The sequence below is a fragment of the Ptiloglossa arizonensis genome, chromosome 5 (assembly GCF_051014685.1).
Source record: "Ptiloglossa arizonensis isolate GNS036 chromosome 5, iyPtiAriz1_principal, whole genome shotgun sequence".
NCBI classification, from domain to species: Eukaryota; Metazoa; Arthropoda; class Insecta; order Hymenoptera; family Colletidae; genus Ptiloglossa; species Ptiloglossa arizonensis.
The window spans coordinates 28223677-28250635 of NC_135052.1; the positions used below are offsets into that span (position 1 = coordinate 28223677).

The 26959-nt window shown below is 40.0% G+C and overlaps 2 protein-coding genes across 5 annotated transcripts in view; one reads left to right on the plus strand and one right to left on the minus strand.

Annotated features, from left to right (window-relative positions):
• Window positions 1-718, plus strand: part of Dnalig3 (DNA ligase 3) — a 78123-nt gene extending 77405 nt beyond the window's left edge. For all 3 annotated transcript variants that reach the window (XM_076311960.1, XM_076311961.1, XM_076311962.1), the window contains one exon: window positions 69-718. The gene's annotated coding sequence lies outside the window, so the exon portion shown is untranslated. The remainder of the gene's footprint in view (window positions 1-68) is intronic.
• On the minus strand, window positions 502-25147 carry LOC143147084 (prohormone-1). 2 transcript variants are annotated; one of them, XM_076311968.1, is made up of 3 exons: window positions 25005-25127; window positions 16327-16443; window positions 502-2399 (listed from the first exon to the last, which is right to left on the minus strand). In XM_076311968.1, exons 2-3 carry the CDS (start codon window positions 16429-16431, stop codon window positions 2235-2237), a joined length of 270 nt encoding a protein of 89 aa, XP_076168083.1. In that variant the 5' UTR covers window positions 16432-16443; window positions 25005-25127; the 3' UTR covers window positions 502-2234. The 2 variants fall into 2 exon arrangements, with proteins under 2 accessions (XP_076168083.1, XP_076168084.1); XM_076311969.1 differs by having other exon boundaries at window positions 507-2399; window positions 16321-16443; window positions 25005-25147.
• Between the last annotated feature and the right edge of the window lie 1812 nt (window positions 25148-26959).

Here is a 26959-nt window from a genome sequence, read left to right on the forward strand (position 1 = left end):
TTTGAAATATTTTTCTCTCGTCGGCTCGCGTCAACCCTGTCGGTCGTTAATTCTTTTTACGTTCGCAGGTCACCTACGTTCGTTTGGGTCTGCAGTGAAAGGCAAGCTCCAACGTAGAACATTTTTATACACTTGTATACATACATAGCGCGATGAATTTAGCACGTTTAACGAGAAAAAAAAAATTGTACATTTAAATGCAATTAAAAATTCATTTTGCACGGCCAATTTAACCATTTTGAATAAAAACGTTTCCAACTTTACCATCGTAGGCCCTCTTCGATGTGTAATTGTACAATTAACGAGAAAAATGATTTCGTAAACGATGCAGGCATGACAAATAGGAATAAATTTCTACTTTTGATATTCAAATTTTTGTATCAATTTTTATCGTTTATTCCTACTCGTCGGGGTTACCTCGTTCGTGAAACAATTATTTTCGCTACTCGTACAATCGTACATCGACGACCTGTTGCAAGAAATATACTGTTGGTCGTTGGTTTACGCGAAACGAAATCCTAATCGTTCGATGCACGCAAAGTTGGAAACATTTCGATTCGATAAGTGTTACATTGGCTATCCGATATGAATTTTTGTACCGTTATGCCAATTAATTGTTCCAATTACAATTGTGCCAGCGAGATATGTATTTTCGCTACGAAGGGATCAGTATAATAAAAAGTCAGCCGTTTCGTCTCTCGAAGCGATTAACAACGGAAATAAACTCTTTATTGAACTCTCTCCATTCCTGTCGCTGTGTTCGCGAGCGTAAATGCTGATTTACAACGGTGTAACGTCGCACTCTGCTTCATTACCAAATAACGAACCACCGTATAAGCAAAAGGAGCCTATTTACGTCGCTGATCTACAATTTTCTTTTTTAATCATCGATTAAACGATTTGTATTCCGATCGTCTCTGTTTTCGTTGCAGGTTAACCGTGGTTTTTAAGGTCCGTACTTTGACGAATTTGATCGAAAACGAAAATTCGAAACAATTTCACGAAATAACACTTCGGTCTTTTATTTCCCGCCAATGTGATTCAGAAATGACCAAAATTCGAATAAACTTTCGTATAACCTAAAAATCGATTCGACGTTTACGAGTGGAAGGTTAATTATTAACGAAGCGTAACTATAAACTTTCGACTTATTTTTAACCGCGAGAATGTTAATCTTTAAACGATTATCATTTCTAACAGTAACTTTGTTAATATTTTATCACTTCTTTATTTCAAATACAGAATCGCTATTGTCAAACTTATTTCGTCGAACATAACAATCCAAATGAAATAGTATAAGACGTTGTTTGAAGTAACCACAATGATACTTTTTTATCGTACAAACATCGTATACGTTAAAAGATCGAGCGCAAACAAAAGAAAAAAACAATACGCGCAATAAGAATTCATTAAAACGAACGGAGGAAGAAGAAAGAAAAGTAAGTTTACTGCATATTTTTTATTAGATTGTAAGCTCCTCTTTTATGCTTCTCCCTCCTCCCCCTCCTCCTCTTGTTTTTAATTATTCCTTTCTTCTTCCATTCGATATACATATTCTCTTAATATTTAAAACGTACAATTTACTCCGTTAATTAATATTAATATTAATACTTAGACCCCAAGGGAACTACAAATAAAATCGTCGAAGCTACGTTTTATTATAACGCGTTTGCGCAATTAAAACTTTTACGAAGATACGAAGAAGCAGAATATAAACTTCGGAGACAAAGAGATCGAAGAAAAATAGAAAGAAAAAGCAACATCGAAGTAAGAACAACAAACTGTCACCGTTTTCCTTTTTCCTTTTTTTTTTTTTTCTTTATTATTCAACGTCTTTATTGCACGTAATTCGTGGTATTATACACGTAAAGTAAACATTCGTTTACCGTGAGAGACGAGATACGAGAAAGTAAAGTGCGCGAAGGGACGAGGTGCATCGAAAGTGCTGTTTCTAAATCTAACCTCGTAACGTTCAGCAACGAATATGGTAGGCTACCCGCTTAGAAGTTACACAGTATATCGAGTATCTTTATTGGAAAAGTGGCTGGCCGGGTCTGGTTCGACGCTGCGTAATTTTCCGATTCTGCTCGTAGGGGAGAACAACATCTTTGCGCGTAACCCGGTGAAATTATCACCGGTGTCGAAAACTCGAGCTACACTCGACCTTAAAGCTAGACGCGAGAAAAGAAGAGAGACGGACAGACGTAGAGATTGAAGCTTGCACGCGATTCACATTATTTCCCGAAGCACGAGACCGCGTTGAAGGCGCACTGTTTCCAGTAGCTGCGTTTACGTTGAAGATCGCCAATGTCCAGCTGACTACGGAGCCGTTTCACGATCTGCTTCGTGAATAAATAATTGATCAGGGCCGTCTCGATGCTCCCGTCGTCGTCCACCAACTGAAACAAAGAGTTTCGTACCGCTGAAGAACGATTCTCCGTTCAGATACACGGTATTCGTTCGGTGGGGGGAAAGCGCATAACGCGGAGGAGACGCGAATCACTCGTTCGCTCTCGGTCTCTCCGATTCGCTCGCGTTCCAGCGGGAAGGGTGGGGAGAGCACCAACCTCTCGACAAAGAAATACCGTACACAACGATTCCAACGTTTTTCCAATACGGTCTCGTTCAAAATGGCCGCAATCCGTAGCTCGACGCCCGACTATTTAGTCAAGAGTGATTTTCTCGAGAACGAACGAGCGTTTCCATTTCGTCGACGTGAAACTTTCTCCCGATTTCAAAAGCCTGGAACGACGAAATTGTAAAAGGGACGTTCTCGGATCCTTTCTCGACGATTGGACTCGATAAATGTGGAAATAAAAAAAATAAAAATAATAGAAACTTTTATTCTTATTTTTTTTTTTTTTCAATTTCAATTCAACGAGGTTATTCGAGACTCGGTTCCACTCGTGCCGCGAGCTTACATCGGAGAGGAAATCATTTCGTCGACGTAAAAGTTTCTCCCGATTTCGAAAGCCTAGAACGACGAAATTGTAAAAGGGACGTTCTCGGATCCTTTCCCGAACGTTGGACTCGATAAATGTGGAAATAAAAAAAATAAAAAAGTGGAAACTTTTATTTTTCTTTTTTTTTTCAATTTCAATTCAACGAGGTTATTCGAGACTCGGTTCCACTCGTGCTGCGAGCTTACATCGGAGAGGAAATAAAAACAAATATATCGTTCCATTTTAAGTAAAATTAACGACCTCGAAATGTCCCCAGCGAAATCGCCCGTAACTAAAAATACGCCCCCACGTTACGCTCCGCGCGTAACCGGACAATTTTCTCTTGGCGAGTGTCTCTCTATTTTTTTAAAACTAAACAAGTTATCCAAATGACCCGTCGCGAATATTTTACTCGCCGTAACGTTCGAAAAGAATACAGTTACGGACTTTCGAGCATATTTTCCGCGAAATTGCCCAACACGCGTCGTTACGAAGTTTTAACGCGTATCTCGGCCGATAAACGTTATTTTCTTTTAGTCGTTCGAATAATTGAAACGCATCGCTTCGGTCGCCGTGGCCTTTGTCTCGAAAAACAAAGTACGCGATATCGCGCATGCGCGCGTACCAATCCGTCCGCCATTTTCCACCGTTCCGTTCGCATCTCGAATATTTCCTTTCTTGTTTTTTTTCTTCCGATTTTAATGTTAATATCGCCGCGAGAACGACGTTAATGGATTATAATACGCGGCCAGCTAACGCGATTTTATTCGCGAAAGAGCTCGTCGGACCCTGGAGCACATCAAGGAAATCGTTTAAACGCGAAACGTGCTCGTTGATAAAAACAGCACCGCGTTCGGTACAATTGGATTATTTCTCGCGTCTCTGCGTCGCGTTCGTTCCAGCGCGACGATAAATTCATAAAGACAACGGACGCTCGCATTATAAAAATTAGAATATTCGTTTATAGCTGTTGTGTTTCGTTCGAGAACAAGTTTGCGACGTTCGAGTACTTTGTTTCCACGATCCAACCCTGCTTTACGAGCTTACATCGAGACAAGTACTTTCGACGACTCTCCCTCTTCGAAGCTTTCGTAAAACGAGTGGTTCACGTATCAATCGTTAACATTCCAAATTTGGTACAACCAAATCGAGTAACAAGATTGATAAGAATACAGTTAAGATACAATTATGTGTATTTGTTGGTTGTACTGAGAGCAGTGTTGCAAAAGTGTATCTTGTACACAGGTACAAATAAAATGTGTCTTTGCAATATTTTTCGTACAGTAAAAATACTTATCTAATTAAATACAGTGCAAAGTGTAAAAGTAACGCGAAGAAAATTACTCGTTGCCGCCTAAATCATTTCCTTGTTCTTCCATCTAGCATCTTTTATGCCCACATCTTTCATAAGGAATGGTTACACGAGTATAAAAATAAATAAAACAGAAGAAAAATGTTTAAATTTATCCTCGAGTATGTTTTTAAACTACGCGAACGGTAAAACTAAGATAAACGTTCAGGAATAACAGTGGACATCTGTTGAAAATCGAGTCGTTGGGAAAAAAAAAAATTGTACAACCAAGGATTTCGCAGCGAGTTTACACAAGATATAGGTTATAAAATGTGGTTTGAAAATTTTTCGATGGCTCGATATGCGCTTCGCTCGGCTGGAACACGGTGTGCCGCAGAAAACTATCGGAAAAGATTCGAAATACGAAATGTTTCAGGAATCGAAACGCCGCGAGTAAAAAGTTGAAAAATAACGCGAGAAGACGGCTTATCCGACGTTCGTAAAACGGTCGAATCGGTGTTCACGGCGGACAGCCGGACGCTGACTGAAATCGGATTAGCTTTGCCGAGTTATCGATTATCGAATCAGCTACAAATTGATCGGCCTTCGCTCGAACGAACCGTCGCTCGTTTCTACATAAGCTTCGAGGAACCACCGCGACATCCGGCTTTGCGCGAATTATCTTCGATATTAGTCCCCGCAACAGTGACCAATTTTTAATATTCCTTTTTGTCGACAGACTCGCTCGTAGACTATCATCGATCCGATCCCTCGTGGTTCCCACGGTCTACCCACTTTCAGCCGCGATTTCCCTTCCCCTGTGATACGGAACGCGTATCGTGTTTCACGTTTCGTGGAATTCTTCGGAGATTCGTTTCGCGGAATCCCCCCTTTGTTTATATTTTCTTTCTCGTCGCGAGACCTATCCATCCTTTTCTTCTTCGATTCCGCGAATCGGGAACGATCTCGTTTCGTACGACTCGCGAAACTCGTATAATTTCGCTGGAACTTTCGTCGCGAAAACTTAACAAATTCTCGCATTCTTTTGTCCAGATTTTGACGAAATCGTCCCCGGTGGATCGTTGTCACGAGACTCTCGAAGCTTCCGTTCGTTATCGACCGTTCAAAAGGACAACTTACGGTGCGAATAGCTGTCCTCGGAAATTTCTACGCGTTGAACTACACGCGCTAATGTAACCTTGCACAAGGAAGCGTGTTCGAAAAATAGAAACGATCTTTGCCGCACGTAACCCACGGCAAACGTTTGTATTTTAAACCGAAGGGCGAAGAATGTTCCCGACGGTCGAAGAACAGCTCGATGTTTAACCAGAATCCATTTGCAAGTTTCCTGTGATTATTTTAACCCGAACGAAGAATATCCCGGCACAATTAAACGCGTTTATCCTCGACTTGTGGAATTCATTGGTCGAGGTCGACCCTAATGAACCGATAAACAGTGTTCAGTCGCGTGCTTCTCGAACTGTGAAACGTTACCGGAATTTAAACGATGTATTACAAGATTCAATTGCTATTTATTTATAAATACAATTACGTATTACGAAACATTTGACTAAAAATACGATTTCACATTTATCTTCGTATTTAGCAGGCACAGAAACAAATTGTAATTGTAGAAGTCGATTGTAACGTAATGTTAAATATCCGATCGGAGTTAACGAAAAACGTAATACGAACCCAGATACGAACAATCTTTGAAAAAGAAAATACGATCTTAAATATTTTTAAAGCTCTTTTTGCAATCTTGTCGATTAAAAAAAAAAAATAAAACAAACTAAACTTTCTGAAAAAATGTACAAAATTGATATCAAAGAAATGCCGAGGTACACTGTTGAGAAACACTGCGATCGAAGGTTTCGTTGCTTTTAAAGCGATATACATACGTGTGCTGCTCGTTCCTTTTCAATTCGAGTATTTCATAGAATTTAAGTCGTCGTTCCCGATGCACCTGTTACGCGCGTAAAATATTATAATAAAGTCAGACGCGACGGAGATTTTATATCGCGGCAATATATTCGTCCTTTCGCGCGTCTTTGCATCTTTATCGTCGTTGGAGCTTATCGCTTCGACTCACTTCGCAATTGGTTCAAATGAATTTTTATCGATATTCGTTCAATTCCATCCACGACATTTAACTGCACTTTACTCCGGGAAATGTGACCGTCAACGAAATTGAGACAGGACGTATAACCTTACCCGAGTTTCCAATATGGCGATTCAAAATACGCAATTGTTAAAATATATACGACAATCCGTCGAAACTTTGAAAACGCTAGGCACGAGATCGCCAATTCTTATCGAACAAACATCGTACTTCGAAACAAAAGTTTGTTAAACGTTTACGATTAATTCCAACCCGATTAGGTTTAAAAGCAGTCTCGGTCGCTCGCTTGCCCCGTTCGACCCATTAAACGCTTCCTTTATTTGCGTTATAAGGACGTTACCGATCGATCGATGCACGTTTCAGAACAGAAAAGTATCAAATACGATGAGAAATTTATCAGTGCCGGACCAACGGTAATTAGATCGTCGGTGGACAATGAAAATTGGAGCTCTTCCTCGTTAATCGCGACTAACGAACAACCTCTGAATCGGGCGAATAAAAAATGAATCGTATCCTTTGCCTCGTTTCGTTTCGGATATTCTGTTCTAAAATATACGAAAGGGGCGAAGATTTATGAAACAACCCGAGCTGCTTCCGTCGCAGTGAATATCTTGCGAATTCTTCACGGATAAAAGTATGACCGTAACAAGAAACATCGTAACCGGGAAACATCTCGACTGAAATTACACGAAGCATCCGTTTGGAACATTCGGGAGAGGGGGATGTAACTAGATTCCATTCCGCTGGTGTAGAAGGAGGAGGAGGAGGAGGAGGAGGAGCAAGCGGAGGAGTGGGAGGAGGAAGAGAAAGGGAGGCTGGTGTACTCGCGCGCGAGTAAGACAACCAACGATGTCTTTGGAATCTCTTAGGCGAGAAAAAGAAGAGATACGTAGCGACGGGGCGTTCTCTCGTCCCGTTACCGGTACCCTTGTAACATATGTATGCTAATATCGGGTCGCGATGAATTCCTCGGGCCGTTGAAACGTTTCAACGGAATCTCTCGTCCCAGCTACGTCTCCCGCGATACCCTATTTGCAATTCAAACGTATCGGTGGTTACTCAACGGGACCGCGCACCGTAGAAAACTTCCCTGCGTGGAAAATTAGCGCTCAAGACATTTTTATACGCGCTCGGAATCCCAACGAGCGTTTACTTTCAGGTTAGGGACCTGCGGCGTCGATGATGCTGCACGGTGGATCGGGTGTCGCAAAGTGTAGCGCGTTAAGGACTGTCGTAACGGTGACGACGATAATAATCAAACGAGAAGAAGAAGAAGAAGAACCGGTAAACAAAACTTGTTTCCAATAATCGATACTTTGATCTTATATTATCGATGGTTCAATTTTTACTCACAACAGTATCAAGGACTCTCGCTTCTTTTTTTTTTTCTCAAACGAGGATCAAAACGTTCGATCGATAATTTAAATGTTCTACATCACACTGTACAAAAACATCGCGTTGTTCATGTTTCGGATCGCAGCCGACTCGACTTTTCTTTTTCAAAGGAAACGATTCGAGAAAGATAAACAGTCTGGGCTACTTTGCTCGAAATTAAAGAGAGTATCGTCCCGGTACCAGCGAGACGACGATATCCCTCGAGCAAAGGGACTCTCGCAAAGTCGAACTCGGAAGGGAAAGGTGCGATGAGATTACGTTACGTGCATGATTCGTCGAGGAACGCAATCTCGACGATTCGCAAGAGTCGATTGTCCTTTCTCGTTTTCCCGTTTTCTCCGATGATGCTCTTCTCTTCCGAGAAAAGGAGAAATTTAATTTCTTTGCTTTGAAGCGTACCGCCCGCCGCGGTGGTGGATTAAATTCTTCGATTGTCTTTTCGCGTCGTAGATTTTCTTACTTCGGCAAATAATTGCCACGAAAGGATACCTTTCTTCTCTTCCGCCTCCGAGTTGCTCGAGGATATTTTCCAACGGTCGTTCCGACCATAACCCCGACTCGATTTTAACGCGACTAACCTTTCCTTTGTCCCGACGGATCACCCTCGCGTAACACGGTCCTTGCGAACCTAACCAAGTTTTTCACGATTACGTTTCACATTTACGCAACGTATCTGTTTCACGATGTTTCTCAATTTCCGTAAATTACTCGAGTATAAATATATTCCTATTCGTCGCGTCGATATTGTTCGCATAATTAAGAAACAAACAAGTTTGAAATCGTTCGAAAACTAAACTGGTTTTTTCTAATAAATCCGAGCTTTTCAACGCGATTTACGTAACGTTGTATTTCTATGGAACGGGCTACCCACGTTGCGCAAGGATTATCTATAATTGAGTTCTAAAAGGGACCGCGTTAAATACGTCCGTTGATCGAAATTTCTCCCCAACGATAAGCCACGACTTCGTCTGTACCGAGTCACCGAATATTTCGAACCGTTTATCATTCTTCCGACATGGCAACACCGCCAAACCGGACCAAACACGGAAACGAAGAACCTAACCTGTCGTTTTTCGATCGCGACTCTTCTATAGCATCGCGCGAGACAGATCTCCTTTACAACGTGTACAAAATTCCTACTCGATAATTACAGAACGCGTAGCTGTATTCCGATATTTCGAGGTAACGAGAAACAAAATTTATTTCTCTTCTTTCTCGACGTATTTTATTTCTCTTCTTTCTCGACATATTTTATTTATCTTCCTTCTCGACATATTTTATTAACCTTTCTTCTCGAGCGACTCCAGAGAACCTTCGTAGCAGTTCGCGCGAGCGTAAAAAGTAGATTCGAGAACACGACGAAGACAAACGGAACCGACCGTTCTCGGATTATGCGTTTACAATTTCTAAACCAAATTACTCGTGCTCTCGGACCGCCTCAATGGGAGGGTGAAGCTATGCGATTATATCGGGACGAGTGGATCCTTTGTCTTTGACCGTTTCGAGGACGCGCGCGATTAACCCTCGTATCTATGGATTATTAGATGCCGCGTTAATCGTACCGTTAGCGTCGCGCGTGCTCGAGACACTGCGGCTACGTTTACGCGGGAATTCGCTACTCGTATCCGGGGCCACCCTTCGAATTAACGACGAGCTCGAACCGCTTACTCTCACCGCACCTGCAAACGACCGAACCGTACCTTATCAAAGGACAACCGATGTCTCCTCTGTTGGGCCACGTTCGATCGAGGAAACCCTTACCGGTCGATCGATTGCCCGACCACTCACAGTCCTTCCAAACAATTGTAAAACATCGATTGCATCGAAATTGGTACTCGAGTGTTTTCGAGTCGGTGGTCACGAGATGAAAATTTCTCGAAACAAAATGGCCGGTCTGTCGAATAAAATTGTCATATTTTTATATTTTATCGTCACGTTTATCTCGGTATTCGGGAGATGTCGAATTCGTTATCGATCGAGAGTTTAGAGAAGTTTGTGGTAGACTGACCAAACATCGAAACTAATTATTGCCGAGAAAGAATATTCGTTTGTTTAAATGTTGAGCTATGTATTATTGATTCTTACGCTTTTTGGACAAATTTATATCACCGAACCCGCAAGTTTACGCAGCTGGAACTCATTTGACTACGTTTTCCAAGGTTTGTCGAACAATCGGTACCAGGTCAGACAATACCGCCGCTGACTCTAAAAAGTTGTATCCAATTAAAGTCAAACAAGAATTCACTTTTGTGAAATTTGCGTTTCAAATAACGATAAAAAATATTCTTGATTCAATTTGTATCACCTATTTCATTTTAATGTACATAATCAAAGTAGCACCTATTCTGTGCTCCAAATTTGACATTATGGTTCTCGCAAACTAAAAGGAATTTTTCAAAAATTTTGATTAGTTTTCGTACCTCGACTATCCTATCGTGAAGCGACAAAAATTGTCGTAATCGTTTAAGTCGTAGAAACGACTTCGGATACTTTGAAATCGAAGAAACAAGATGGCCGTACACCAGGCCAAGAATCGTGGAAGCGTTTGTAAAGTTTATCGCAAAGTTTCTCCCTCGAGGGGAAAATACGATTTTCCATCGGAGCGCGGTTTCTGTTATTTTTTTTTTTCCTCTTTCAGCGGTCGTGCAATCGTTTGGCAATTTCGATCAGTTTGCTCGGTTCCGCGATAGAGTCTAACCCGATATCGAGGCGAAGAAGTGCCGTAGAAATTGAATTCGCGAGGAAGCGAGTCTCGTTCCGGAACAGAGGCGGAGCAACAGGTTTCCGAGGATCCTTTTCATCCGTTCTCACGACCGTTTTCAACTTCGCGGGAACCCTTTCGCGCGATTATCCTTTGTCTCCTCGTCGACATTGTTATCGTTGCATTATTAACGCTCGTTTCTTCGTTACACAAAATTAAACGGAACATCGTCGAAGCTTTCCCTTCGAGAGCTCAGTCTTTAACGATAACGTTTCGCAGGAGTAGATATCGTTACCTCGTGTAACAATCAGAGGAAGAACAATACGAGCCCCCAAAAATTAATAATTTTTAATTAATCACCGCGCGTGTATTATTTATTTTCTTTATATTTGTATGTTTGTATTCTTCCTACATTGATACTGTCCGTTCATTTTCTTGCACGTACCACGAGCACTGTAAACGAGTTAAAGAAAGTATCTTAAACGAGGCGTGCAAAAATTTATAATTTTTAATTAATCACCGCGCGTGTATTATTTATTTTCTTTGTATTCTTCCTACATTGATATTGTCCGTTCATTTTCTTGCACGTACCACGAGCACTGTAAACGAGTTAAAGAAAGTATCTTAAACGAGGCGTGCAAAAATTTATAATTTTTAATTAATCACCGCGCGTGTATTATTTATTTTCTTTGTATTTGAATGTTTTTATTCTTCCTACATTGATATTGTCCGTTCATTTTCTTGCACGTACCACGAGCACTGTAAACGAGTTAAAGAAAGTATCTTAAACGAGGCGTGCAGAAATTTATAATTTTTAATTAATCACCGCGCGTGTATTATTTATTTTCTTTGTATTTGAATGTTTTTATTCTTCCTACATTGATATTGTCCGTTCATTTTCTTGCACGTACCACGAGCACTGTAAACGAGTTAAAGAAAGTATCTTAAACGAGGCGTGCAGAAATTTATAATTTTTAATTAATCACCGCGCGTGTATTATTTATTTTCTTTGTATTTGAATGTTTTTATTCTTCCTACATTGATATTGTCCGTTCATTTTCTTGCACGTACCACGAGCACTGTAAACGAGTTAAAGAAAGTATCTTAAACGAGGCGTGCAGAAATTAATAATTTTTAATTAATCACCGCGCGTGTATTATTTATTTCCTTTGTATTTGAATGTTTGTATTCTTTCTACATTGATATTGTCCGTTCATTTTCTTGCACGTACCACGAGCACTGTAAACGAGTTAAAGAAAGTATCTTAAACGAGGCGTGCAGAAATTTATAATTTTTAATTAATCACCGCGCGTGTATTATTTATTTTCTTTGTATTTGAATGTTTTTATTCTTCCTACATTGATATTGTCTGTTCATTTTCTTGCACGTACCACGAGCACTGTAAACGAGTTAAAGAAAGTATCTTAAACGAGGCGCGCAGAAATTTATAATTTTTAATTAATTACCGTGTGTGTATTATTTATTTTCTTTGTATTCTTCCTACATTGATATTGTCCGTTCATTTTCTTGCACGTACCATGGGTACTGTAAACGAGTTAAAGGAAGTATCTTAAACGAGGTGCGCGCTTTACGTTTTAAACGCGATTTCTGAGACAACTTTCCATCGGAACCCGGTGCGAGATGTTCGGTTCGCGTGACGTCCTGGAAAGCGGATAGAAAAGAACATTTATCCTCTTTTCAATAAGCAGCCCTCGTCTGCTCGCTACAAAGAACGCTCTCGAGTAATGTTCCCGATCTGAGAAGAATTCCATCCATAAATTACGTTTTCGCGGTAGTAACGCCACTATACGTCGGCTCCTAACGACACTAAATCCTGACCAACTGCGAAACAACATTTTTCATAAATAGGTTGCTCGATAAGTTTTGTCGTTCGATGAGAAACGAACGATAAGAAATTCAACGAGTGTTTTATTTTTATTTCCTTTTGAATGGTAATACTATTTGACGAACACGTGTCAAGTTTCGCGTAGATCCGCCGACTCGTTTGCAGTTGTTCAATGTTCAAGTGTCATGGTACTTTTTGCAATGGAAATGCGACAACACTTGGTATTTTTATGACATAGTATTTTTTTGCAATGGAAAAAACAACACTTGGTATTTTTATAACATAGTATCTTTTCCAGTGGAAAAACAATACTTAGTATTTTTATAATGTAGTATTTTTTTGCAATGGAAAAAACAATACTTGGTATTTTTATAACACAGTATTTTTTTGCAATGGAAAAAACAACACTTGGTATTTTTATAACATAGTATTTTTTTGCAATGGAAAAAACAACACTTAGTATTTTTATAACACAGTATTTTTTTGCAATGGAAGAAACGACAACACTTAATATTTTTATAACATAGTATCTTTTCCAATGGAAAAAACAACACTTAGTATTTTTATAATATAGTACTTTTTTGCAATGGAAAAAATAACACTTAGTATTTTTATAACACAGTATTTGTTTGCAATGTAAGAAACGACAAAACTTGGTATTCTTATAACGCAGTATTTTTCTTGCAATAGAAATACCGACAAAACTTAGTATTTTTATAACACAGTATTTACTTTGCAATGGAAAAAAGAAGAAAAGTTATCGGACCAGCTTGTATTGTCTCCGATGACGATCAGAAGTCTCTCCAGCACGCGTTGCCTCGCAACCGATCTCCCTCGGTCAACAAGCGTCGAACGATCAAGTATTGTATTTTTTTTTCGGAGGATGCCCGTTTGAAATTATGGAGGCCGAGAAGGTCGAGGACGAGGGCTGACACCGTGTCCATATTAAAAAAGAACGATCCCCCCTGCGGGAGACAAGTCCACGCGAGGGAACTATTTTTCATTTGTTCCGGGGTGCGTGGCAGCAATTTGTATTGCCGCCACGAGCTCGTTTCTCTTCGCTAGGGACCGTTTCTAACCGGTGAAATTGTTTTTCAATGAAAAAAAAAAAGAAAAAAAGAAAAGAAAAAGGGTCCTCCTTCCGCAGGGGACGCGCCATCCCGGGACGGAGGTTATTCCTTGCACGAAATACGTCGAACGCGATAACACTTTCAAATGTGCGTCATTCCTGCGCAAATATTACGCGAGCTTTCGAAAGGTTTGCAACCTCGCGTGGAAAAGAATTATTTTTCTTCACCTTATTCGCCAACTTATTTCCCTACCGTGTCTTCTACAGCGGTCGGTCTGCAAAATGCAACCTTTCCTTATTGCGCTCCTTAAATATACAAAAGTAGTTAGCGAAATATATTACGAAACGTCTACTCCGAACTTCACGTTCTCCTGTTCGCTTTTTTCTCTTTTTCCTGCTTTCTCGTCGAGTTCGTTCGTTCGTTTGCTTGTTCGGCGACCGTGTACCCCGAGTTACGACTCGACCCCGAGAATTACAGGAACGCGTTCGCGTGGAAATCAATTACCTGTAGTTTGCGGGACAACGTTTCGGAAACTTTACTTTCGTGTAATTTTCGACGCTGAATTTAACGTCGATTCGAAGAAAGAAAATTTCTTTCCACCGTTGAATTCGATCGAAAGATTTGAAAATAATTTTGAGGCTCGATTTTAAGGTTAATTCAAAGAAAGAAATTTCTTTCCACCGTTTCGAAAATTATTTTGAGAGTCAACTTTAACGTCGATTCGAAGAAACAAATTTCTTTTGCTCGTTGAATCGTTGAATCTTTCGATCGAAAAATTTGAAAATAATTTGGAGATTCGACTTTAACGTCAATTCAAAAAAAGAAATTTCTTTCGACCGTTTCGAAAATAATTTTGACATTCAACTTTAACGTCGATTCGAAGAAACAAATTTCTTTCGACCGTTTGAAAATAAATTCGGTTCAGTTCTCATTTTGAGACTCGACTTTGGAAAATAATTTTGAGAATAAATAATCGGCCGTCTATTCTCTAATTGGTAGTAGCTGGATTAATTTCATGCATCACGAGCTAAATAATTGATCAAGGTTTCTCCGCACGCCCACCGTTTAGGTATTTAAAAAGCACGCGCAGTCGAACGATTCCCCGACCACGCTGCCAGCAATCGGCTAATTAATGCCCGGGTAAATTAATTTGTAAACGAGTAAAAGCTACGGCGGTGTCCGACCGCGCAGCGATTTTAAACCGCGAATAACGCTCGAAAGCGTACCGACATCGATTTTCAGTTCTGCCGCGATTTACGGTATTCTTGCAAACAAAATCGAAAATAAAACGAAAAACACTACGCGTGACGAGGGTTCGAAGGTGCGCGTAACGTCACTGGGATTTTCCGTGAACAATGGGTTTCGTAAACGCGCGACGACACTTGAGAATCGATGCTTTCGATCCCTCTCGATGATCAATGGAAGAGCAAATATCACCTAATTAACCGACAAATTTTTAATTACATCATTTACGTAAATAAGCTTCTCGAAATTTTACTCTCATTTACCCAGTGTGAAATCCTTGCGTCTCGAATCGAAAAATGTTTCTATTCTTTTCGAAGCGAACGAAAAAGTAACGAAAGTAAACTATTTTACAGAAAATAAAATTCGAATAATTGAATCGAATCGATTGAATTGAAAAAAAAATTTACCAACAGTGTCCAAGCTGGAATAAATAAATAATTATTTATCCAATGGTCGATATTCTACCGTGTCCAATAAATTATCTTCTAAAGTAAAATTCCGAGTAAAATCCAACGTCCAAGTCGCGATCTTCGCGAGTTCGTACACGGTAAGTGGTAGAGGAAGATTACTGGTCAGACCGCAGAGGCTTCGAAACTAACGCATCGAAATGTTTCCTACGCTTTCCAATTTTTATCCTTAAGTGTACAAATGTTCTCTGTGTCAACGTATCGCGAGAATTGATCGCGTCGAGCAACATCCAGAGCCACCGTTAAACTTTTTCAGAACGAACGCGTCTCTTTGCCCCCACTAGAATCAAAACGAGTTCAAGACGAGCGTTTGTCATCTGTCGCGGGCAAATATCGGGAGCACCGCGATGCGAGGCGAGGCGAGGCGGTAACGAGCCACGTTTGTCGTGAAGTGTCTCGCGATTCTTCTAACAAGCGCTACTCCTCGACCACCGTGCTAACGTTCCATTTATTCGTTATTAACTCGACGAACGCAGCCCCCTCTATTTCTCTCTACCCGTGTGAAGCAACGTTGCACCAAGTGTGTCGCGACTGGTACAATGAAACGAGTGATCGGTGATTATAAGTGAAATACCGAGTAAAACATTTGGAACGTTTCTTCGATAGATTTCGAGGAAATCTTCGAGCAAACGCAAGGCAAATGTGCATTTGCGTATACACGAGTGTCCATTAAATGGTAAATTTATTTTCTCCGTGTTTCGTTCGGGCACTCGTTACAAACTGCACGGATTGCACTTTATTCCAAGTTAGTGTCTTAAAAATCGCATTGGAAATTAAATAAGTTGGAATACCGGTAAAAAAATGTTCTTCCGAGTATTTTTTTAACAGGACACGAGTACTTGGCGGATGTAACGAATAATAGGAATATTGTGCGCCACAGTGTGGCCTCTTTTACGATATTTCGGAAGAATATCGACCATTGGATAAATAATTATTTATTTCTTCCAGCTTGGACACTGGTAAATTTTTTTTTTTTTTAATTTAATCCGTATCTCGTCCGAATTTTATTCTCTGTAAAATATTCTACTTTCGTTAATTTTTCGTTCACTTAAAAAGGATGCAAACATTTTTCGATTCGATTCAAGGATTTCACACTGCATAAATAAGCGTAAAATTTCGAGAACCGATGCGATTGAACAATTCGTCGCTTAATTACACGCTGTTCGCTCTTCCGTTAATCTCCGAGAGGGATTGATGTTTTGTTTTGCGTTTTCGCGAGCGTTAAGTATCACGTTACTTACGTCTACCTCGTTCAACAATCTCTCTTTGTCGGCGGCCGGAAGTGCCGATGACCAGTCGATCAGGACCACGAGGACCACGGCCAGGAATACGGCGACTCGTAGGGACGACATCACGTTTCGTTCCTGCAACGAAAAAATAAACATTTCGTCCTGTTAATCGAACTCGAGTTTAGTAAACATTTCAATAGGGTCGTTAACGTTGATTCGACGAAAGTCGAAACATACGTCAACCTCGACGAGTACTCGAAACGATCCTTTGAAACAATAATATCGAAGTTTGCTTGCGTGGTATCGGATTTTCTGTGCCTGTTTCAAGTGCAAGCTTAGAAGAGATATCGCGAGCAAACAGAGCTATGTTGAGCTTGCGACGAGACAAATTTCAGTGTCACTTTTTAGCGAACTCAACTAAATTACTGGTCAACTAAATTACTGGTCGACTAATTCGTCGAGGTTGAATTTAGCGAAGATTGGTGAGAGTCGCGACTCGAATCCTAATTGGTCGAGGTTGAATTTAGCGAGGATTGGTGAGAGTCGCGACTCGAATTCTAATTGGTCGAGGTTGAATTTAGCGAGGATTGGTGAGAGTCGCGACTCGAATTCTAATTGGTCGAGGTTGAATTTAGCGAGGATTGGTGAGAGTCGCGACTCGAATTATAATTGGTCGAGGTTAAATTTAACGAAGGATTCGAGCACGACTCGAATTCTAATTCGTCGAGGTTTAATTTAGAGAGAATTGGTGAGAGTCGCGACGATCACCTAATCTAAACTAAGAACTTTGCTTGAATTATTTTGCAATTATTCGAAACTGGAGAAATAATAGGTTGAAACGGACAACGTAACGACGTGGCGACCGGTGGACTTCGGAATATAGATTGTTTTATTCGAGAGCTTGGTGGGTTTATGTACAGTTGTTACGTTAAAGAATAGTACAGGCGGAAAAGTTTCACACGGTTGATTTTCGAAGTATGTCTACATAATTATTTCTCCGTGGTAACGACGAATAATAGTATATTTTCGGTCGAAAGAGGAAGGAGTCTCCTTGCGATTCAAAACGAGAAAGAAACACTCCGTTATGCAGGAATTCAATATCCTAAGTAGCTTTTTAGAATTCGAGTAGCTTCGTAAAATTTCAATTCCAGGATAGGCTAGATCATTCGCGGAATTTGAATCCCGAAAGAGATGATCCCTCGTCGAGTTCGAAATTGTGGTACGAGTTGTGGAATTTTTCTAGATTGAGCGATAAATCTACTAGCTATGTTGTAGTAAGACTATTTTCCTATCTTACTATCTTGTAGTAAGACTATCTTTCCATCTTACTGTCTTGTAGCAAGACTATTTTTCTATCTTACTATCTTGTAGCAAGACTATCTTTCTATCTTACTATCTTGTAGCAAGACTATCTTTCTATCTTACTATCTTGTAGCAAGACTATCTTTCTATCTTACTATCTTGTAGTAAGACTATCTTTCTATCTTACTATTTTATAAATCGACTATCTTACTATCTTACTATTTTGTAAATCGACTATTTTACTATTTTATAAATCTACTATCTTACTATCTTATAGTAAAACTATCTTGCTATTTTACTATTTTATAAATCGACTTTCTTACTATCTTACTATTTTATAAATCGACTATCTTACTATCTTACTATCTTACTATCTTACTATCTTACTATCTTACTATCATACTATCTTATTATCTTACTCTCTTACTCTCTTACTCTCTTACTATCTTACTATCTTACTATCTTACTATCTTACTATCTTACTATCTTACTATCTTACTCTCTTACTATCTTACTATCTTACTATCTTACTATCTTATTATCTTACTATCTTACTATCTTGCTATCTTACTATCTTACTATCTTGCTATCTTACCATCTTACTATCTTGCTATTTTACCATCTTACTATCTTACTATCTCACCATCTTACTATCTTACCATCTTACTATCTTATAAATCGACTACCTTACCATCTCACTATTTTACTATTTTATAAATCGACCATCTTACTATCTTTCTATTTTATAAATCGACTATCTTATTCACTCGCGAGATAACTTATACTCGGATCCCCCCACCATCGTCCGTTCGCTGCGCACCGGTCCCGAGGGAACGATCGTTGAATTAAATGACACGCTAGTTTTTCTTAATTATGGTCCTTGGAACGGTTACCGACGTTCCTACCGGTCGACGATCATTTAACGAGAACAAATGAAGCCATAAAGCCGCTCGTTATCTCCGTAATCCTTTCTCGGTACGCCGCGACAAACAGTATTCAAGGACTCTCCGATACTGGGCCCATATATTTTCTCGCAGTTGCGTATTAATATTAATAATATTAATATTAATGTTAATAATAATAATAATAATAATAATGATAATAATAGTAATAATACCTTCCATTATAATGCTTTTTGCTTGTCACCTTCGCAAACTAAATAATGAAATACGAAGTTTTGACAAAAAAAAGTACAGATCCTTTTTTTCATAAAAATACACGTTATTTTAACCCAAAATATGGAAATACGTGTTACGAATTTAAACACAATTTTTTCGTGTCTTATAATTATCTCTTCTTAAAATTTTGGTATTTACGTTTACTTCAATTTACTACAATTTACTTCACGTTTCTTCCTTTTTTAAGTAAGAAGAACGTTCGTTTCCGATTCGGCATAATTTTAGCGACAATGTAACTATAAATATCGCAACGGTCCGATCGAACTGAAATTATTAAATAATCAGAATCAGAACGTATCGAAAATTTATTTTCGTCCACGGTACGTTCCATTTCACCGCGAAGTGAACTTAAACAAAACTACGCGAACGCGGTAGTAATACTCCAAACGCGTGCAAACATACTACAACCTCGTCGGACTGTGAAACTTCACAATTGCAACAATCTATCGCACCATTGAAATTTCAGTTGCGCGACGACTCAGTCGACACCCACATTCATCGTCTACGCGCGTAATTACACTTATTTTCATAATTCAAATAAAACCAACACGTATAGTTCATTTCTATCGTACGTAGGAGAACCCGTGTTTACGAAGAAATGAATTTTACAGAGAGTTTCTCCCCTTTCACAAAAGGGAGAAACATAAAGTAAATGACAAAGATTCGAAAGATAAATATCGAACAGACAAAAATCGAAAACGAAAGGAACAAACGTTCACACCAAATTTATAAGAAGAGATAATTACAAGTCACAAAGAAATTGTGTTTAAATGAAGTTTATCACAGTGACGCTGTTATCGAACCTAACCTAACTTATCTACGCAGAGTGTTGACGTTCGTTGCACGCGGTACGGAATTTCCGGTGGACTTCGAAGCGGAAAAATACGATCCGCGGATAAATCGCAGCAGGTTCGTTACGAGTTTCATTAGCGAGGTTATATCTCGCGTTATTATCCAGCGTTTCGTTTCGACGGGTTTTAAAAGGTGGCCGACGTTCATCAGCGTTCATTGAAGCGACGTTACTCGCCAGCGACCAAACTAACGAACGGTGCAACTATCGGTGAACCGTTACGATCGAGAACCCTCAAGTTTATTCGATACACTTTCGATGAACTTATCAAAGACGTAATTATCGAAGAAGAACGTGACTTCGCGGGATATTCTTTGTTAACGAGCACTCCGCTCTTCGGTTTCAACCATTTTCTCGCCGAGTTTCTCATTTTATCGATACGGTTGGTTTCTTTCGATTCGTTCGTGTCCATCTTATCGCGCTATAATTTCTTCGAAACAGGAAAACAGGTAAACGGAACTCTGGAGAATTAGAAAACTCTGGAGTTATTTATTTTTTATATAAAGATACACTGTCTCTAATATTCCATTTGTCCGTTTGTAATATTCCAACGCGAGCTTTTCTTCTCTCATCACCGATGAATCCGTATCACGATTAAACGATAACCTTCGATGTTCTCATAGGTTGTATTTTAATACATAGACATTGTTTAAAAAAGATACTTTTTTTTAAATACACGGATAGAATTCTTATTACCACTCGTGAAAAGTATCCATTTATTCTCCAACCATAATTCCTTGTCGTTTAATTATCTGCATCCAATTTTTGCCGAATAGTATAATTTATTTCTCCCTTTCGAACGTAAATCGAGGTTGTCTCGGTGCATAACTTTTCGAAATAATTTCAAATTTTTCGAATACAAGCCAAGCGGTAATTTTAAAAATGCTTCCGTTTCCATAAATTTCTAAATTTTTATCTCGAAATTACGCGCTCCTGGAATTAACGATTATTTATTACCCCGAGTGTAACTTCCACGTAGACTGCGCGCAATTATGTTTAAATATTCTCTTTTCGGATCAACGGGACTCCCACTCGGGTTCCCGGTTTCGAATTTGCGATCTTTGTTGCAACTGTAACGTCTTTATCGCGCGATAAAGGCGAAACAAGCTACGGTGAAAGACTGCTTTGCAACCTAACCTCGAAATAATTACGCAGGCAAACGCGAATGGAAGAACACGGAAAAATTAGTCGAAGTGCTGATGAATAAAAGGTCTGGTGGCGCGATGAGAGACTAAGTAGGTCGTTAGGGAACGTATTTCTGCAGGAAGGAAAAATTGTAATTGTAATAGCGTGGAGACGTATGAGAGAACGAAGCCTGGAATTTAATTGTACAACGATAGAAAACGGACAGAGATAATCGAGGGTATGGACATCGCTGGACGGATAACAGAGGTCGATAAATTCAAAAAATTCGAAAAATTTGAAATTATATTGAAATAGTTATGCAACCAGACAACCTCGATTTACGTTCGAAAGGAAGAAATAAATTATCCGTTCGATCGTTAAATCAACGCATTTTTTAACCGAAAAAATTAATTTTATTTTTTTAACACGACAAGGGTGGCAGTGTTCGGATCGGTGTCGAAAGGAGGTTGATTTTCGTCGAGTAGGATTCTACTCGATGAACATGGACGTCCACTCTCCGCTGTCATTGACAGAACGATAACTCGCTCGAGAAAATCGCGATGGCGCGGTCCGATATTACGATTAACGAAATATTGGGAAACGATAGAGAATGACCAGATGGTTGCGAGTGTCGAGGGAAAAACGAAACTGCGCACCCCTCGATGTCGATTTTTCTCTCCTCGAGATAAATATTTACAAGGAAAAGTATCTTTGACGATGCGGTCGAAAGTCCAATTTACAGAATGCGCATACTGGATAAGCTAACCGAGCCGATTTAAGGACTTGTTCTCGAATCGAGGACTGGAATGTTTATTTCCTTTCTCTGTTGCTCGTAGTAAATACACGTTGTATTTATTAAAACTGGTTTAGGTATTAATAACAGGAATTGTATTCAGGAGTATAATACTGTTCAGTGTAGTACTGTTCAGTAAGTTTTATCCTTCAATATAGTACTGTTCAATGTAGTACTGTTCAATATAGTACTGTTCAATATAGTACTGTTCAATAAGTATTACTATTCAATGCAGTACTACTCAATGTAGTACTATCCAATAAGTTTGACTATTCAATGCAGTACTGTTCAAAGTTTGACTATTCAATGCAGTACTGTTCAATGTAGTACTGTTCAATAAGTTTTACTGTTCAATGTAGTACTATCCACAAAGTTTTACTGTTCATTTTAGTACTGTTCAATATAATACTATTCAATAAGTTTTACTGTTCAATTTAGTACTATCCAATAATTCTACTGTTCAATAAGTTTCTCTGTTCAATGTAGTACCGTTCAATAAGTTTTATCGTTCAATGTAATACCATTCGATAAGTTCCACCGTTTAATGTAGTACCATTCCTTCGAACAGATTCCTTTAGTCCCCCGATAAAAGTTATCGAACAACCTACCATTAGTCGTACTCTTGGCCGTGTATTCGAACAACCATCCCAGTTTCGACGAATCGAAGTAATGGGCCGCTTCGGCAACAGGTTCTCGGTGGTTAACGCGCTCGAATTGCCGAGATACATTTCGCGGGAACGAAATCGCGTCGCTCGGAGGGAATTACGCCCAAGTAGGATTCATTTCGCGGGAAATTGGGAGTAAAACGCGGCACGGGTGGAACGCGAGCCGACTCGGTTCACGGAGAAGCGAGCCGACTCCGTTCACGGAGAAGCGAGCCGACTCGGTTCACGGAGAAACGAACCGAACGGTTCCCATTCGAGTTTCACGGGCATCGTGCGTTCCTCGCGAACCAGTTGCGCCTCAACGAAATCCTACGGGCACGGATAACGTTGGGAACGAGTTGCGTAAAGTGCTTAGGAATTCGATCTACCTCTACCAACCAATCCTTCGATCCTCTCGCGTCTCCTAGCACGTAGCTGTGTACAGACTCCCAAACTTTCGACGTAACGAGCACTCGCCCGATGGAACGTGTTAAAGTTTCCTTTCGTATTTAATCACAATGCCGAGGAAATCGACTCAAACGAATCTTTAACCGTTCTATCGTCTTTCCAGCAATGAGATATCTTTTTTCTTCTTTATTTCTTTTTTGCGTTTTTATTTCTTCTTCTCTTTTATTCGGTTGGTTGTCTTTTTTATTAAAGTTTCGTTTCGTATTTAATCTACAACGCCTAGGAAGTCGATTCAAACGAAACGAATAATTATCGATAAAATTGAAAAAAAAATCGTGTTTCGAGCAATTAGATACCTCTTTTGCATTGTTTTATTTCTCGTTCTCTTTTATTCGATAATCTTGGTGGTTGGCTGTGTTTCTCGCAATAGTTTTTCGTGCAAAATTAATATTGCACATTTTCTTGCCAAACATCGAAATCGCGGTGAAAATAATCGCGGAATAATTATCGAACGTTGTTCGCGATTTCGTACAAAAGGTTACAAAATGACAAAATTAAAGGTTGTTTTTTCAACGAAGAAACTTTGTTTACTATTGTTCTTTCCTGTGTATATTACCCGTGCAACAAAAGACTATACTATCGTGTATCGCTGATACAGCATCGGTAATTAAAAATTCGAACCGTGGTTTTTTTCTTTCTTTTTTACACAGTCATCGAACAATTTTCTTTCCCTTTGTTTTTAATTGTACGAATTTTTACACCGCGTACCGTAACGATTTAACCTTTTTTACTCTATCCGGAAGACGATCCCGGAACAAATGGACGAAATGTAAATATATTCTCGTTTAGGGGTGCATTTCTCTCGTTTTGTTTAAAAATTAGCGTTTCGTTCGTTGCGTGCTTCGCACGCAACTATTCCACAGCCTTTGGAGGATTTGCTGGCTCAGCTTTACTCACGAGTTTACCAACAATGTGTATCCATTACGCGAAATGTTAATTTACGATTCTTTTATTCTTGCAACCTTTTACAAAAAATTTCAAAATTCGTAACAACCAGTGCTGTGCATTTGTACAACGTAATCAATTAAAGATTTTAAACTTTTATCTCGTCCAACTTAACGAGGAAACATTCCTTCGATTTGATGTAAAAAAAATAACACGTTTCCCAATTGGTGTTTAAAATCGACGTTAATTTTATTGCCGTGTTTTCTTTTTTCCATATTTTCTTACATTAACGTGTTCGTTGTATACTCTTTTTTTTCTTCTTCTTATTTTTTCATATACATCGTATCCTCGTTGCATCGTTTTCGAGGTTAGGTTAATAACAGGATTGTTTTACCGATCTATATTATTTTTTTACTCGATACTTTAATTTCTCTTTCCATACAGTAAACATATATTACTACTACTACTATTACTACTACTACTACTACTACTATTACTACCACTACTACTACTACTATTATTATTATTACTTTAAAACGAATCGAATGCATCGATGGGAGGAAAATTGTTGGTACCCTTCTTGATAAAATATTTACCACGCAATGCGATCTACGTTACCTAATAAAGAATCGAGAATCGAGAAATTGATTTCGGTTCGTAATCTATAACGACGATTCGTTGTTATCCTGCGTTCGTTAAGCGTCCTGTTACGAATACATTTAATGAAACCCGAGACCGAACGTTCCGAACTCGAGAAACACTCGTTTCAGTAGTTACGAGACGTACTAGGTCAGCCATCGTAAGGCCCGCGACGAACGAGAACCGTCGACCAATTGACGATCTTCGATCTTGGAGGAAACGTTGCAAAATATTTGACATTTTTCTTCCAGCCGTTGATATTCGCACTCGAGGGGTAAAAATTACCCTCGAAGTCGGGGACGAAAGATACTTATCCGGTTAAACTTCTCGAAAATTGATAAACGGAGAAAAAGAAAACACCGAACGAAAGTTGAATTTTCGAAGCGCAACGAACGATCGGATGAAAAATTTCACAAGATCGAAGGCAGCGCCACTGCATCCGATCCGAATCGAAAATACTAGAACGAACATCCGTGGTCCCTGTTGTACGGTTAATTTCGTATCTATCGACAGCTTTTTACGAAGCTGGTACGCGATCGATCACGAAAGATTCATCGAAAGGTTAAAAAGTTCCCGATTACGGATCAATGGTCGTTGCGTGGTCCACTGCGTGTAATTACAATCGCGGAGATACTCGAACGACGCGTCGAACTCGATCGATCAACGAGCATCGATAGTAGAATCGCGTGTCCGGCCGAGCCTGGTACGTTTCGACGCTAGAGTATCGACGTCTCGCGCACGTGTATCGCGAGTTCCGTATTAGGTTCGAACGGTCCGCAACGAGATCCGGAGACGATCAAAATGAGAAATACCTCGTGGGTGGTGCGAGTTGCAGAGTCGTCTAGGTGCGCTTCGGGGAGAGGGGAGGGGTTCGTCGTTGGTGTCGCGTTGGTATTTCGTGAGCGGCTGCGAGGATCTTGGCCTCCACGGGACAGAATGACCGAGCTTACGAGCACGCGACCACTTTATATCCGAGACGCGGACTGAGTCGGCGTTGGTGGTGGAAACGGTACTGGCGGTCGCGCGGTGGTGGAAGCGGCCTCCCCCTCCCCCCCCCCTCTCTCCCCCTCTCCCCCTCTACCCGGACACCACTCTTTCGAGCGAACACGCGTCCCGCCAACGATATTCCGACGCGCGAATAAGAGCACGCGGCAAACGACGAGACGCGCGCGCAACGATTTACCTACCGACAGGGGATACTCGAACAGTTCTATTTAACGCTCTCCACGCACCGGATATATTTCCACGGACTACGCGCGAGTCACCATAGACACAGATATCGCGAATAGACGAAACTTGTCGAGGTACTAGGTTCTTCAGCAAATATTGCCCTTTCTTCCTCCTGTAAAAGAATATACAGACGAATCCGCGTCTGTAGTGTACTCGAGTCGCTGAAATTTTTTATAACAGATCGTACCAGTAGACCCAACCTTGGTCGAATCTTTGCATTTGGCGTACAATTTTAGCGCCAGTTTTCAGAGTTAATTCAAAGAAAATATCACCGTAACTTTCTTTCTCTATTTTGTCAATTTTTTTTTTCTCTTTTTTTGCGAAAATAATTATTTCTCAGCGAATTGTGCTCTCTGCTCTCGCACCGGCCATTCTGTTTTCGTTTATCCACGTTCGTTTTTCTCGATACCTGGAGACGTATTTTTAACTCGAAAGAGCACAGAATTCGCCATTCTGTTTGCGTTTGCCTTACTTTCGCCATTTTAGTTCCGACCAGGATTTCACCGTCCCACTGAATCAAGTCAGTCGGAAAAACAACCGCAACAAGTGTTTTTACAGTTCCCGAAAGAACCTACAGAATCGATCGAGATAGAATCGAGATAGAATCGAGATAGAATCGAGATAGAATCGAGATAGAATCGAGATACAATCGAGATACGGGTTGTTCGTAGTCCGTGGACAGAGACTCGCGTCCGAACTCTAAAATTAAGCTACACCTTAACCTAGAATAGGGTTGCCAAAGGTAACAGGACCCCTGAATCGACGTTAACGACGAAACCTCGATAATTGCAAGAAAACGGGGCGGTGTCGTTCGAAGTTTTCTCGTAGTCGATGTCGAGGCTTTTATCGAATTCGAAACGCGAAGCAGTCCGCGTAAAATCAGGGGAGCGTGTTTCGAGAACGGGTTAAAGTTTACAAATTTTGCCTGTCCGAGAATCTCGGTCGTACCGAGTTTCCATTCTTCTCGTACGTACCGAGAAAGTTAAAAATCTCGCGAAATAAAATACTCGATGAAAATACGACAAAATTAGTGCACGTTCGTCGCAGCTTCCTCCACGAGACGGGGTTAATTCCAGGCTGGCCGTTTTATAATTGATATCACAATGAAGTATTGTAACGCAAACCGTTTCAGGTAATCGACCCACGCGCTCGGCCCGTACGGTCGCCTCGTGTACTTTTAACGAGGTTCGCCATCGAAATCGGTAAATCTCGTTTCAATGGCATTATTTTTGTCATCATCATGAGAGCTTCGTCAACGCTGCAACATAATTCGTTTTGCAATATTTTATTTCGAGTTTTCGTTATTCCTGGCGTAATTTTTGTCCATGTTTTTTATTTTTAACACGTAACATTCTATCCATTGCTTTTATTTATTTCTCGGTCGATATCTCGAAGTTTCTCAGCCGATGGAAACGGAATTTTCGAAATATCTCTATTTTTTACACGACCCTGCACGTAACCTTCTATCCATTACTTTTACTTACATCGTACAGCACCGTGCAATAAATCTGCCCGATGATCGTCTTAAGTGTACACT

Bases quoted from the DNA above. Each gene is read 5' to 3' on its own strand.
- LOC143147084 (XM_076311969.1), bottom strand. From the start codon at position 16,431: ATGTCGTCCCTACGAGTCGCCGTATTCCTGGCCGTGGTCCTCGTGGTC. The intron at 2,400-16,320 runs GTAAGTAACGTG...TCTTTGTTTCAG, and splicing joins GATTGTTGAACGAGGTAGAC to TTGGTGGACGACGACGGGAG.